This window comes from Peromyscus californicus, unplaced genomic scaffold (genome assembly GCF_007827085.1).
Source record: "Peromyscus californicus insignis strain IS unplaced genomic scaffold, ASM782708v3 Scaffold_5__1_contigs__length_169319896, whole genome shotgun sequence".
NCBI classification, from domain to species: domain Eukaryota; kingdom Metazoa; phylum Chordata; class Mammalia; order Rodentia; family Cricetidae; genus Peromyscus; species Peromyscus californicus.
Genome location: NW_026294573.1, coordinates 25598154 through 25613943, shown reverse-complemented (window position 1 = coordinate 25613943; position 15790 = coordinate 25598154). Strand labels below are relative to the sequence as shown.

At 50.0% G+C, this 15790-nt stretch overlaps 1 protein-coding gene across 4 annotated transcripts in view; it reads right to left on the bottom strand.

The window, feature by feature from the left end:
* Positions 1–5809: 5809 nt before the first annotated feature.
* The window catches only part of Azin2 (antizyme inhibitor 2), a 34439-nt gene continuing 24458 nt past the window's right edge, over positions 5810–15790 (bottom strand). For all 4 annotated transcript variants that reach the window (XM_052716401.1, XM_052716397.1, XM_052716398.1 and 1 more), the window contains 2 exons: positions 9045–9259; positions 5810–6281 (listed from right to left, as the gene is read on the bottom strand). In XM_052716401.1, coding sequence (XP_052572361.1) covers positions 6146–6281; positions 9045–9259 — 351 coding nt within the window. In that variant the 3' untranslated portion in view covers positions 5810–6145. The remainder of the gene's footprint in view (positions 6282–9044; positions 9260–15790) is intronic.

Below are 15790 nucleotides of genomic sequence, written 5' to 3'. Positions count from 1 at the left end.
TTATCAGGCCACTCTTCCTGTCACATGCCATTCCTTTGAAATGTCACTGCTTCTTAGCAAGTCAGCTCTGGGCTGAGCAAGCAGTTATGTCTATCTCCAGCTAGACATCCTTTGGAGGCCTTGCTTTTCTCTAAAACAACCCTCAGCACACCAAATTACAGCTCTCTGCACTTGAATATGCCCTGGGATCACAACCTTAACATGTTCAGGAGCCCTTTTATTTCTTCCCTGGGATTTAGCCAACATTTCACCTTGAGTCACCTATCCCCATTTCTTACAGAAAGCTGGCCCCTGGTCTGGTTATACAAGACCTTCACCAACTCCACTGGTGTTCAAATGTCTAGAGAACATTCATTTGTGATAGGGTGCTAATAAGTCAATACACATGCTACTAATAAAGGCAATTATGCTCATCAGCAGCTGCCTACACACACAGGAAGAAACTGGGTGAGTACAGTTTCTCTCTAGGGTTAGGCAAAGATGCTTCCTAACCTGCCTCTCTAGTTACTGTCTATTCTTAGACAAGTTACTTCATATTTAAGCTTCTGTTTCCTCATTTGTAAATGTAAACAACTTAGGTAGTCACTAGTGGTTACCATATACCAAGAACTGTTCTGTATGTTTTAAATATGTTAATCAAGCAACACATAAATCAGGTACTATAATCCCATTTCACAGACCCAGAAATCGTGGCACAGAGTAACTTACAGCGCAAGACGCTGCTAATAAATGGTGAAACTAAGATTACGATACAGGCAGTGAGGGCGAGAATCTTTGTCGTAAAATTCACTTCACAGGGTTGTGTAGGCAAAATGAAATAATGTAAACTAAGGCAAGGGCGAGGCAAGGCAGGGCTGACAGTAGGTATTCTTTTAAATGCCAAGTATCTTGGCCTGGAAACGAAGGATTCGTTCAAAGCCTCCGGCTTTCTACAGGAACTCAGCAGAGACATTCGCACTGCTTTAAGGTTCTCGACTATGGAAGGCTCCTCCTTAGTTGGAAGCAATGGTAGCAGATGGACTAGAAGGCCACTTCCAGCAGGGCCTGGGTTCCAGGCATCTCTGAGCTGGCAGAGACCAGGTCGACCCTGCCCCACGCCGCTCCAGTCCCGGGTTGACAGGTTTCCCGTGGGAGCTCCGCCCTCGGCGAAGGCTGGGGTTTCCATTAGTGGAAATTGGGGAGCAAAGCCACATCTCTGGCTCTCAACCCATGGATTCCGCAGTTTTTCAGACCGGTAAAGTCGATTCCTCCTCCCGGCAGGCAGAGGGCGCAAGAGCACATGGCTCGAAACCGAGGAGTTTGTTGGGTACGGAAGTGACGTCACGAAAGCGGAACTCTGCGGGGCTTGGGAGCGATGTTGAAAGGTTCCCCGAAGCTGGCCTCCCTGGCACTTTTGGTTCCGCGGAGCGGCACTTAAGTGTGTCTTCCAGCTCTGACAATCCGATTTATATTTTCAGATGAGAAAAGTCAGTGTCCTAGATAAAGGGACCTCTCCTATTCACTCAGAGCTTCCCCCGCTGCCCCTCCGAGAGGAAGGAGAACCCCGAGAAGAGGGTGATGCTCGACCTAAGGAGGCCCAGGCCGGGTGTCTCAATGACTATCCAGACTCGTGGAGGAAGGGACTTCAGTGTCGAAGGAGTGGTTTGCTAGGTTAGGGTTGCTCGAGTTAGCAAATAAAACGCAGGACGCCCTGTAAAACCTGAATTGCAGATAAAGAAGTAATGTCTTGGCCTAAAAATACCTCAAATATTGCACAGATGGACACACACAAAAATTATTTATGTGCATTTAAACTTACCTGGGTGTTCTGTATTTTATCTGGCACTGCTACCCCTAAGGCCACCTAGGAAGCTGTACTAAGGCTTTCTATATGCCTACAAGTCTATCATAGTGTTTCTAGTTCAGTTCTGCCCAGGTGTAACCCTGAGGTTATTTGTAGGGCTCCCGGTCTATCCCATTGGTGACTGACTGCACATTCTAAGGCTACTCGGGAGCTCTGAGATCAAACACCCTCTCAGACTTCAAAAATACCCTCCACCTCTAAGACTAGTGTATTCCAAAGACAGTAGGGAACTGAAATGTGACCGTGGCCTGAGACGAGGTGGAGAGCTCAACACAGAAAGGGTAATATATCTTTTATTGGCATCTCAGTGGAAACCAGCTGAAGGATTTTCAGCAGAACTGGGAAATCACCCGAAGGGAAATTGGGACTTGTGTTTCATTTCTCTGATGGCCAGGATGTCATAGCTGGTGGTTTTACACAGAAAGGGGTTTTTTAATTCCTCAAAGGGGTGAGAGTTTCTCTATACTATTGCCTCCCCTGTGGTCCCTTTGCTACAGGAAGTAGGCTAGCTTGGACAGGTGGGTTTGCTGGGATTGGAGTAGGGTTCTCAGGACAGCATATCTCCCTGTGACTTCATGAAGCTTCCTGGCTGGGCCTGCTTCTCCGAGGCTGGAGGAAGACAAAAGGAAGGAAAAGCTCCTACTGGTCTCCTCCCACTGTTCTTTTTAAACGCCATCATCCCCAGGTCTCGTCACATATGTTTCAGAAGTATGTAGGACTCCATTCTCTGTCATTCCCTATTGCCACTGTGTGTTACTAGAGGACACACAGGGACTGATCTCAGCATCACCAGTCTCCACCACGGGTCGCAGGCACATTAAGTCCTGAATGAATGCTGAAGGAATCACCTTCAATGTAAATGCTAAGCCTTGGACTGGGGACTTGATAGCCATTTACTTCCTGGGAATGATCCTCTGAGAGAAAGATACTCAGTGGTCATTGTTTTACAAGCGAATTAATAGATTCAGACAGGTGAGGAGCCATCTGTTCAGTTGCCATAAAATACTTCCAAGCACTTGCTCTGATCTGGGGGTGAGAACACAGTGGACAAAGGAGTTCCTGCTGCCAGGGAGCTCACTTTCGAGGCAGCCTGGGAGATGATGCACAGACAAGCATGCTGCCCAGTGTACTGACAGATACCAGCTGCTCTGACGAAAAGGAAAACCAGCGAAGTGGAAGGACGTCCTGGAAAGTGCTGTTTTTCAGAGGTGGGTCTTAGAAGTCTTCACCCAAAGAGAACATTCGAGAAGATCCTGAATGAAGTGAGTGAGCTGCAGGGAGATTGTTCTGGGGAGAGGAGTCAGTAGATACTGACTCAGCTGTGGGTGTTTGCACTGGAGAGGAGGCTGGTGTGGCTGGGACTATCGAGAGAGGGGATAGTATAGGAGTCAGAGGTAGTTGGTGAGGGATTTGGGTGTCATGCTTGGGAAAATGAAGCCACAAGAGTGACAGGATCTGGCTTCTGAGTGAGTGAGAGAGGGAAGAAACCAGCCTTTAGATGGAGAGCTTGGGTGTCTGCTTTGGGCAGTAGCAGGTCTACTGACTTCCCAGGAGCAAATGAACATGAGAAGACAGGGCTGGGTGTGGAGAGTGTTAGAAGGAAGATGTCCCTCAGTAAGGTCCTAGGACAGATTGCGTCCGTGAGGGCCACTGGCAGTGCACTACTCAGGACAGTACTCCAAGGGGACAAATGCCTATGTGGCCAAGACTCGAGGAATTCCATGTCTATGATCAATTTCCTCAACACTGACCCAAAGCCCCTTACCACTCTATGTTTAATGCTTTTTTTCTTTCTCTTTGGAAAAGGAGGTAAGAAACAATGGAAGAGAAATGACTCCTGGGATTGGAGAGATGGCTCAGTGCTTAAGAGCACTTGCTGTTCTTGCAGAGGACCAAGGTTCAGTTCTCAGTACCCACAGGGCAGCTCATAACCACTGTTTCAAGGGATCTGACATCCTCTTTAGGCCCCTATGGGCACTATATGCATGTGGTGCATATACATGCATTCAAGCAAAACATTCACACAAACCACATAAAAATAACAACTCTGTTTTTCAAGAAGAAATGAGTAGTAGTTAGTATTATCAAGTAAGTCATATCAAGGCCTGCCCTCAGAAAAGAAAATAGGACATAAACTTACAAAAGGTACCAGTGAAAGAGAGAACTGTTCAAGCTCCATACCAAGCTGGAAGTCACTTCAAAAGCCACCAAGACCCTCCAGTGAGTCAACAGTTAGCCCTGAGCTGCAGCCCAGACAGCCATGGCTCCAGAGGGACCCTCCACCTTTGGGAGCAGATGCTTGTTCCAGAAGGAAAACGGCCTGTGTGTCCCCCAGGTGCCCTCAAAAATGAAGCATGAGTGGGTCCAGATCTGCTCAGACAGTGGATGGAGTCATCTCGGAAATGGCCGCACAGATGCTAAGCCAGCCTGGGAGTCCCTGTAAAGCATGGCTCTGGGTGGCTGACGGGAGCAAGTGAGCAGCTCCCAGCAATGTTCTGAGTCAATGTCCTAAGCTTTCAACCTGTTGTCAAAATACAAAGACTAGAGAGAGAGACACCCCTAATTTTGGTGAACACATGCACCCTGACTCATTAGATGACCTCAAAGCCATGTACAAGCCCCAGACTGACTGAAACTCTGAAGCCAAGTAGCCAGGCTTATCCCGAGAAATGTTCCATAAAGGCAAACATTGTCATACTGCAATGTCCCAGGTGGGCAAGGCACAAAGATGGCGAGAGTAATGTTGCCAGAGTGGGGCACGGGGGGAGGGGTGGGGGAGGGGTGGGCTCGATGCTAGGAATACACTGAGGAGTGTCCACCCTAACTTTTTGTTTGTTTGTTTTCGAGACAGGGTTTCTCTGTGTAGTTTTGGTGCCTGTCCTGGATCTCGCTCTGTAGATGAGGCTGGCCTTGAACTCACAGAGATCTGCCTGGCTCTGCTTCCCAAGTGCTGTCACCCTTCCATTTAAAAGGGTCAGTGAACTTGGCCCAATGAGCTGGCTCAGCAGGCAAACCTGCTGACAACCTGAGTTCAATCCTCAGGACCCACATGGTGGAAGAAAAGAACTCCCCAAAGTTGTCCTCTGACACACACACACACACACACACACACACACACACACACACACACACACCATGGCACATGTGTGCCTGTACACATCACACAATAAATAACAAGTTTTCCAAAAAAGTAAAGATAAATTTATGGCATTTGTCTCTGTCCCCATTTTCCCTTAACTCACGAAGAAGAGGCTTTAGGAAGCCTACAGGAACTGGGGGACGTCTAAATTTGAAGAACTTTGCTCAGCACACACACTACAGCTTAAGACCATGAAAGTATGAAGGAGCCTGTGTCCCAGTAAGAACTGTCAGTCTGAGGAGACATCGGGACCCGGGTACTGGACACCACAATGCTCTGGGGCAGCCTTGTTCTAACAGTTGCTGCCTGAGCAAGCCACACGTGAGGGTTACTCTGCCTTTCCAGCTTACAAGGAGGGTAGGGGTACATAGTCCCCTCAAAACCTCCAAGGGGCAGGGAAATGGAGGCAGAGGTGGAGCTCGGTAGCTGAGCGCTGGCCTGGCATGCACAAGGCCCTGGGTTCGAGCCCTTGTAGAGCAAAACAAAACAACAACCCCCGTTCCTTTCTTTGCTCTCTTTCTGAAGCTTCTCTGGGCCAGGCACCTTCATGGTGCATCACACAGAGGCCACAGCCAGTCGTGAGTTTAGGAAAGGTCACAGCTCTGACCCCTGCCTCAACCAGGCAACTCACCCTGCCTCGTGACACCAGGCATGGAGGCCTGTGAGGAAGACGGGGTGACTCAGAGAAGCGAATGCCAGAGGGCGACGCTAGGGCTCAGGGGCAGAGACGGGGCTGAGGCGAGGAACCAGTTTCTACATGCCGGGTGGGCCAATCTCTCTCTCTCAGCTTTGCCTAGGCTGCTTTGTGAATGATTCCACTGGAGAATTTTTTTTAAAAAAAACCTAAATATTTATTTGCTTCGTATTTACAAAGGTGGGGAGGAGACTGAGAGACCCCCAGCACACCCCCACGCCTGGCTGGCCAGGCCCCTCACGCTGCAGAGGCAGACACGACTGGAAGGGACAGGATTTATGTTGCATACTTGAACTACAGCGAGTGTAAGACTGGTCCTATTTACAGGGCAGGAACACTACAGGTGGAGCGTGGGAGTAGCAGAGCGAGCACCAGAGTCCTGGCCAGAGGGTACCAGCTGGCCACCTGGCCCACCTCTCCCGAGGCATCTCCTTGGCCCCGCTGGGGTTCTCCGGGAAAACAGGCCGGCTCACATGATGCTTGCTGGGGTGAAGACAGGGCCCACACACAAGGTGTCTGTGATCTCCCAGCCGCAGGACAGAGGTTTGCACACATCCTCAGCATCCTGGTCTTCTGCAGGCATCAGTTGCCCTCGAAGTGCTTCCCTGAGAACAGGAGACAAATGGTGAAGGCAGGCGGCACGGGGACAGAGGCCCAGAGCTTCCTGTGGCCCCTGTTCCTATAGTCCTGGCCTCATTACACACAGGATTCTCACCTGAGCCCTAAGCCCAGACAAGGGCAAGAACAAGGGAGGCCTGTGGCCCTTGTCCCCGCTCTTCCTCCCCTCTGGTTCACAGCACCCAATAGAGGAAAGGTGCTCGTGTTTATTGAGATTTTCCGTGCATCGGACATTGTGGCGGCTGCTTTACACCCCCCTACCCATTGCCTAAGTTCTTTCTCCCAAAGCACGGTAGGAAACCAACCACCTTTACTTTCCCACAGAAGAAACTGAGACTCAGAAAGAAGCAGCCTCCTCAAGACTCCTCCCTAACAGGTGGGGAGACTGGGGCTGAGCCCCGCTCTTATCTCCACACCCCAGGGGTACGGCTTAAAAAATAGCCCATTGCCTGCCCCGCCCCAATCCCACCAACTGGTTCTTATCCTCTGTCCCCATGTGGATGAGGAGTCCCACCATCTGACCAGCTGCTCCAGCCCACGCCCAGCCCAGCTCTGCCAAGCCCAGCTCCCAGACAACCCACTCATTCATCTCTGTCTCCTGCCGGGACCCACCATCGTCCCTTCCCTGCTCCCGCCCCTCCAGACAGACACAGCACAGATAAGTTCATCTTTCCAAAAGGCAAACTCTCCTCTCGCACCTCCAGCACCTCCTGCCACGCTCATATTCCATGAGACTGGCCCTGGTGCATCCCCAGGGTTCCCTGTCTCACACAGCCCTTCCCAGTGCCATGCTGGCCCATGTGCGTTATCCACCCTCACTGACTAATTCCTCCTCAGCATCCAGGCTGGGAGCCCTACAGACACTGTGGGCTCTACTCATAGAGCACCTCTCCTTGATATCCAGGGTTCACTGTCTACAGATCCCTGGCATCCCTTCACTGACAGAGGGCAAGGGATATGGCTGAATCCCTCATGCTGCAGGAGGCTAGCACCCAACAGTCACTTGCTGGGCAGACAGGGGTAGACGCTGAGAGGACACTGGGTGAGGAAACAGTATAAGGACCACGCCAGCTTACCCTTTACCTCTGGGCTCCACCCTCCCGCTTCCACCCAGCCCCCCCCCCCCCCCCCCCCCGCATTCATTTTCTACACTTCCAGCACATTCCAGTCCCCCATAGGTAGGAAGACCTGACTGTTTCATACACCAGCAAATCAGAGGTAAAAGGGAGGATCTGCACCTTCACCTCCTTCTCTGTAAATACAGGTTGGCCCAGTTTCTTAAAACCCTTCAGTGACCCCCTTCAAGGCCAAGTCCAGGCTAGGCCTCCAGGGTTCTCAACTCAGTCTTCCCGACATGCCACTGCTTGGCGATGGACAGAACTACTGGAAGTCTGTGACAGAAGGACCCTCTCAGGCCTCCTTACTCTTCAGCCACCCTCTTGGCTGTCCCGGGCACCTGGGCTTCCAAGGCCTAGCTGGCTTCTGAGATGCTTCCAAGCACACCCCTTCTCAACCCACAGCTCTCCCTCCCCAGGGTCCTTCCCACTCCGTGCCAGGGTCTTTGGGTACAGATCTGCACCTTGGCTCACGCGACATGAGACACTCCTGTACCCTCAGAGCAAACCATGTTAGAGGCCCCTTTGACGGAGGAGACTTTCTGACGTGCCCGCTTCTCGACGTCAGTATTTTTGTTCCCAGTAATGGATGCAGGGGACTCTCTACCGCCTCATCCACCTGTAGTTGCTGGTGACAGTTGGGGTCTCACAAGGAAGCCTGCATGTTGTTTTTAGTTTTGGGTTTTTGGGGTTTTTTTTTTTTTTTGGCTTTATCAAAATATACCCCAATGGCAAAATGACTTGTATGGACCTGCCCTGTACCCCACACAGTGGAGAAACAAGTGTGTGGAATGGATGAATGAAATGTGACTCTCCTGTGCCCTGTCAGACCTGGCATTTGGTGATGCTCCTGGGGGCTCTCGAGATTTGGGCCCCACTTAGTCTGGGGGGCCTGCATAGAAGCCCCTGCCAGCTGCCCTGCCCTCCGAGCCCTACCGTAGCCTGACACCTGCTGTGTGACCCCTCTGGGAATGACACTGACCCTCGCAGAGTTCTGTGGGGTAAACAGAAAGAACGTGAAGTGCCCAGCACAAGGTCTGACACAGGGGCTCCACGGCGTTGGCAATTTCCACCTCACCATGGAGGAGATAGACAGGATGGGCATTACTGCCCCCTTCCTAGATAGAGAGACTGAGGTATTAACTAACCCAGCAGGTCTTTCCCAGGTCACAGAGCTGCCACCTAGCTGCCATGTCCACCCCACATCTTCTGCTCACGTCCCCCTTCCTGCACCCACAGTTAGAACGGTCTTTAGGAAATGCTGACCAGACCAGACCAGACCACGCTTCAAACCTGTCCTTGCTCCAGAGCCTCCCCAGGTCTGGCCCTGCCTCCATATATAGTCACCAGCAACCCTCATTGAGGAATACACCCCATTCCTTCCCCCGCCTGCCTGCTGCCCCTCACCTCCGACAGGGCCCCTCTGCAGCACAGCACCAGCCCTAGGACTGTGTGCCCCCTACAGGGCTCAGCTTCACCTGTGACCATAGCCAGGTGCCCAGCACAGGCCTTACCTAGGTGCCCAGGAGCTCCTTATCAAAATAGATTCCAAAACAGCAGCTTCTCAGCTCTGCCTCCCTACTGCTTCTGCCCAACTTGGCTCCCTCACCCCACTTCTCAGCAGGACCCCCTTACCAGGCTAGCCGGGACATGGCATAAGTGATTCTGTAGGCCTGGGTCCCCCCGAGGAGGGACTTTGTGTCCATGGTATAGGCACCCATGTTGTCAAAGACCAGCCAATCCCCTACGTGTAGTTGCGGCAGCCACAGGCCCTCAGCCACAGGGTCACAGCCATCAACTGCTGGTCCCCACAGGCTGCTGCTATACAGCGGTTGATCCGCGGATGGTTTCTGTAAGAGAGAAGGAGGACGCCTCAGCCCCGGCACACATATCAAACCCTCAGCACTTTCTCCCTCAGACACCTGCCATCGCTCCCAGAGCCACCAGGATGGGCTGGGTGGGATTCAGGGGCTCTCCAACTTCTCTGCATTGGGGCCGTTTACACTCTCAATCCAGATTCCAACACTAGCTGTGTGACTTCGGGCAAGAACATCAATCTCTCTGTGCCTGTGCTTATTTGTAAAACAGGAATAAATGTGCCAGTTTTACAGGACCACTAACAGGGTGAATGAGTCAGGGCACATGGTAGAACATGTATAACCAGCTGGCAGAGGGCACCAGTCCATGGAGTTCACACTAATACCCCCCTTGCTGCTGCTGCTGCTGTCACCAGGTCTGTTCTCCCAGCTGCACTGGCCACTTTCGGGCCTCAGCTGCATCCACACCTCTGTAGCCCTCCCCACTCACTCATTCCCAGCCTCTCTTCCAGCCCAGCCCTGAAGAGTCCTCTTCTAGGATGCTTGGCCTGGAGACAGAGGCCAGAAGCCCACAGGAGAGTAAGACTTGTCCTGACTCAGGTCCCAGTCCAACAGGCCATCACGCGTGGCCTGGAAAAGACCACAGAGAGCCCGTGGGTCGAACATGCTGATTCCCACTTCAGGGAACTGAGGTTCCGAAGGCTAAGGATTTGCTCCAAGATATGCTTCTTTGGTTCTTTATTCTTTCAAGACAGGATATCTCTGTGTAACAGCTCTGGCTGTCCCAGAACTCGCTTTGTAAACCACACTGGCCTTGAACTTACAGAGTTCCCCTGCCTCTGGGATTTAAGGCTTGCTCCACCACCGCCTAGCAAAGGCAAGCTTCTTTCTTTCTTTCTTTCTTTTTTTTTTTTTTTTTTTTTTTTTTTTTTTTTTTTTTTTTTTTGGTTTTTTTCAAGACAGGGTTTCTCTGTGTAGTTTTGGATCTCACTCTGTAGACCAGGCTGGCCTCGAACTCACAGAGATCCGCCTGGCGCTGCCTCCCAAGTGCTGGGATTAAAGGCGTGCACCACCGCCACCTGGCATGCTTCTTTCTTAAATGACTTCCAAGTGGAAAGGAAATCTGTGAGAGTCCATCTCTGGACAACCAAAGAGAGCAATTCTGCCACAATTTAGGGCTCCTGCTGGGCAGGTCCTAGAAGAGGGGTCACAGCCAAAGGAGAAACAAGGATGGGTCTTCTGGGTGGCCTCCCCGGCCCCTTGCTCGGCCTGCTGTAGCCCCATGCCAGCCACTTCTGCTCCTCAGTCACTCTTCAGGAAAGCCTGCCTCCCCTCCCCCACATCCCGCTTTCACCCCAGATCTTCCCTCCAAGTCTGCCATGTTTCCTTTAGGTCTAGACAAGGCATCCTAAGACCCCTGACGCTCCGCACCCCCAGAGCTCCACCTTCACAGCATTTGCTTTGGTAGCAAAATACTCCCGACGAGCTTGGGTCAGTCTTCCCCAGAGTGAATTCTGTAAGCTGAGGGGCAGTGTCCAGTGTCCTGATGTCCCTCATGCATGGCCTGGCCCTAGCAGGTGCTACTTTCAGTATTTGTAAACTGATGAATGCCTGTGAGTGGGTGGCATTTATGGGGCAAAGAAAAACAGGTGAAGGGAACAGAAGTCATCCAAACATCCTGGGAGGAGGCAGTGAGCACCCACAGAAGAAGAAAGGCCCCAGCCAGTGGCAGGAGTGAGTGGGTACTGAGAAAGAGGAAACACCATGTCCATACACAGAAATAAGGTTCACACGCCTGACAAAAACTGACAACTGATCAGTCCTAGCGATAAAGAAAAGCATACATACATTGTCAAGGTCCAGGGTGAGAGCTAGCCTGTGTTTGTGAGTTCCTGCACTCACTGAGCACTTATTGAGCGCCTACTGTATACCAGACTCTGATCTAGCAGATATGAATAGAAGTCAGCAAGAATGAACACAAAAAAAAATAAAATTAAAGGAGAGGATTAATGTACCCTTGCTCATTTCATTTTTTCCTAATTCTTTGGGGGGTAGTTTGGGGTTTTTTGTTTGGTTTGGCTTGGTTTGGTTTTTTGAGACAGGGTTTCTCTGTGTAACAGCTCTGACTGTCCTGGAACTTGATTTGTAGACTAGACTGGTCTTGAATTCAGAAATCTGCCTGCCTCTGCCTCCCAAGTGCTAGGATTAAAGGCGTGCACCACCTTAGCTTCATATTCTTAATTACAAGCATTTGTAATAAGAGAACATGATTTCTTATTTCTTGATTGCTCTGAACTCTTTCCAATCTAGAAAACATTAAGTTGATGGTCTGAAGTCCTGAGGGACGGTGCTCTGTAAACACATCCACAGGACCTTGGTGAAAACAGCCTTTTTAAAGGCTCCTCCACAACAAAGAGAAAAGACACATTTGGATAATAGGTTAGCATCCTCTTGCTTGTTAATGGGACAAGCTTGAAAACAGATCAGAAAACAGCTTGTGATGTGTGTCACGTATGATGCGGTGATGCTGGGGGTCAAAGGCAGGGCTTCGTGCATGCTAGGCACAAACTCCACCATAGCTGAGCCACACATCCAGCCTTTGTATTCTTTATTTTGAAATAGGCACCTTATGACTGTTTTCTGTCTCTCTTTATTCATTCATTCATTCATTCACTCACTCATGCATTCATTTTTGGTAGGACTAAGCGCTGAATCTAACCCTGGCACATGCTCTACAAGTGCTCTACCACAAACTGTATCCGCCGCTCTCTTCGTTCTGTATATTTGAGATGGGGTCTCCCTCAGCTATCCAAGGTGTCCCTGAACTCACTCTGTAGCCCATGTGGGCCTTGAACTTGATGTTTGAGCAAGACTGTCTCAAAAATAAAAATAAAGATGGTAGGGGAGGGGTGGGCATGTAGCACACGAGGACTTAAAAGCTGGGCATGCCAGTACATGCTGGGAAGGCAGAGATAGAGGATCTATGGCCAGCTACTCTTGCTGAATCAGTGAGCTTCCGGCTCAGTGAGACACCTTATCTTAAAAAGGGGCTGGGGTACATGGAAAGGTGGGGTACGTGGCCTTGATGGGGGCCTTGTGACTTTTTTAAGTAAATAACTCCTACACCATACAGAATATTCAAAAAATATTTACAATTGAAAAAACAAGTTGGTGGGGCAGCACACAAAAGCAGAGCAGACACCAGAACCAAGACCTGTGATCACAGTCCTACTTGCGGACGTACAGGCAGAGGCCCGACAAGAAATCCCAGCTCATCCAGTCCATCCTTACAGTCAAAGAACCAAGTAACCTTCAGTAATCAAGAATTTAACCCAAAAGGGAAGGAGGGGCAAGATGCACAAAGTCCACCTCTGTCTTTACCATCACACAGAAAGCGCAGGTCTACAACTCAAACTCAGTGTCCAGGACAGGCCAAGCTGGCATTCAGGAGCCTATTGCAGATTCTAGCCCCTCTATGAGGAGAGTCTGTTTTAGCCAATGAGCTAACCCTAACTATACGGAGATAGGCTAGAATAGCCTCACTTGGTACCTGAAGTGACTTCAGGAGTCAAAGATCGGCCTCCTCACTTTCCAAAGACAGAAACCAGAGTGGCAGGCTTCTGAGCTATTAACCTGCCTAGGACTACTCTGCTGCTGTGTGGCAGAGCCGGGTCTCGAACCTGTGTTTTCTGACTCTGAGCCCAAGGCTTTCAGTCATCACTATTTTATACATCATGAGAAACGCTGGCAACAACTATTAGAGTGGGGTGTATATAAAAATGAAGAACTAAAGCACTGCCTTACAGACCATCCTACCCACTTACAAAGAACATCACGTGGAGCTGACAAGCTGACCACCAGGTAAAGGTGCGTGCTGCCTGGGTGAAGGTGAGAAGCCACCCCCACAAGCTGTCCTCTGACCTGCACACACACACATGCTCACACACACACACACACACATGCACACAAACACACATGCACACACACATGCACACACACACATGCTCACACACACACACACACATGCACACACACATGCTCACATGCACAGGCACACACACACACACAGTGAATAAAGAAACTCGAAGCTGGGAAGATGGCTTGAAGAAATCAGTAAGTCTGAGCATGCAAGTCAGTGTCTCTGCTCAAAGACAAAGGAAGTTTCCATTCACAGAAGGAATGGAAGCATCAGGTTATAAAATGATTGGATACATTTGGGCCACACTAATACTTAATCAAGGAAAGTAATAAAAACCTAATGGAGAAATAAAATACATGAGCTGTACCCTCTCCTAGCTACAAAATTTTAATAAAGCTTCTCAAAGAGTATCTATAAGATAATGATACTGTGGTTAGTTAATTCACACAAAGCTACCTTCTATCACGTATAAAATATAAAGAATATCAGTGTGCTTGCCCGCCAGCTAAAGAAATGCAGTTTAAAGCCAAGTGGCTAGCTCATGTCATGATCTCAGAACTCCAGAGGCTGAGGCAAGAGGGTCACATGATAGAGATCGGCCTGGCTGCCATTCTGTGAGACCTGTCAAAGGCTCTGTCAGAGAACAATTATTAAAACAAATTCAAAGCCGGGCGGTGGTGGCGCACGCCTTTAATCCCAGCACTCGGGAGGCAGAGCCAGGCGGATCTCTGTGAGTTCGAGGCCAGCCTGGACTACCAAGTGAGTCCCAGGAAAGGCGCAAAGCTACACAGAGAAACCCTGTCTTGAAAAACAAAAAAAAAAACAAAAAAAAAAAACAAAAAAAAAAAAAAACAAATTCAAAAGGGAAAGAATGTAAACTTCCCAGTCTCTTCGAAACTCCCCGAGTGGCTAAGCACACCCCTTCCTTCCCTTTCTAGAGTGACTACCATTGTGTTCGGCATTCTCTTGCTTTAAAAAAAAAAATCCATGAATGTACCTGACGTTAAATGACAGGACTCATTCTGCATGCTTTTGACAGTTACATAATGGAAATTATGGAGCATGGAATCTCCGAGACTCGCTTTCTTGTTGAAATGTTCTACTCCCAAGACGCATCCCATCAACATCTGTGACCACAGTTCACAAACGCGCCGCACAGAGTTCTCTGTGTGGAACGCACTGATTTATTCACCCGTTACCCTGCTGACAAACGCTAGGTTCCTCTGGTGTTTTATGCTGTACAGACTGCTGCTGGGAGTGTCTGACACATCTCCTCAAACACGGGACAGAGGGTCCACACGCGGCTTTCCCTGATACTGTCAGCGTGGTTCCCAACAGACACTGCTCACCTGGCAGTGTCCAGGACACCCGGCCCCCGCACACCCTCACCTTCTATTCACACTAGCGTCGGATACAGTAGGTGATGTCTCACTGTGTCTCATTTATGCTCCCATGGCTGCAGAGAGCAGCTTTCATGTTCCGTTTGACTCTCCTCTTCCATGAACTGCCAGACAAAGTTGTTTTAATACGTTCTTCATCTTAACATAGACAAACACCAGTCTGAAGGCAGACACAGCAGTGCACACTTGTGATCCCAGCACTTGGAAGGCAGAGGCAGGAGGATTGCTGCAAGTTCAAAGCCAGCCTGATCTACATAGTGAATTCCAGGCCTGCTGGTGCTACATAGTGATAGACTGTTGCAATACACACACACACACACACACACACACACACACACGCACGCACGCACGCACGCACGCACACACACACGCACGCACACGCACACATAAAACTTCAAAGTCTTCTCCTATGTGTTTGTACTTTCCTCATTTTCAGGTCTTGCCACAGGTAAGTTCCCTTCCTGTGACATCACAGCCGCTCAAGTTTCAGGTCACTCAGTAGAGAAGAGCCATCCTTCAGTTCCTAAGTTCCTTCCTCATGTACTTCCCGTCATGACCAGAGGTGGCAGTGTTTACCACACTTAGCAATTAGCTGGTTTTGTGTGTGTGTGTGTGTGTGTGTGTGTGTGTGTGTGTGTGTGTGTGTGTGTAAGAGAGAGAGAGGACAATTTTTGTGTGTGTGTGAGAGAGAGGACACTGTGTGTGTGTGTGTGAGAGAGAGACAGAGAGAGAGGACAGTGTATGTGCGTGTGTGTGTTTGTGTGTGTGTGTGTGAGAGAGAGAGAGAGAGGACAATTTGTGTGTATGTGTGAAACAGAGGACACTGTGTGTGTGTGTGTGTGTGTGTGTGAGAGAGAGAGAGAGAGAGAGAGAGAGAGAGAGAGAGAGAGAGAGAGAGAGAGATCTGTCACTGCCTCCTGCCTGGAGATCAGGGGGAAAAGGCCAGCCATTTTAAGTAAACAAAGTCAGGCAGCATACACTCTTAATCCCTTAGCAGGCAGGGTCTCTGTGTGTTCAAGGCCACACTAGGGAACAGAGCCAAGTGTGGTGACACACACCTTTAATCCCAGTACCAACCGTAGAGACCTGGAGGTCTGTACAGACAGACAGTGACAGAGCTGCGTAGGAAGAGGAAGTGAGGTAGCTGGGCTAAGAGCCAATGAGAGGGCAGAAAAGCAAGGCATATAAGCCTGGGTAGGCAGGAAGTCCTGCTTTTTGGAAGCTGCAGAGTTAGTGAGGTGAGGT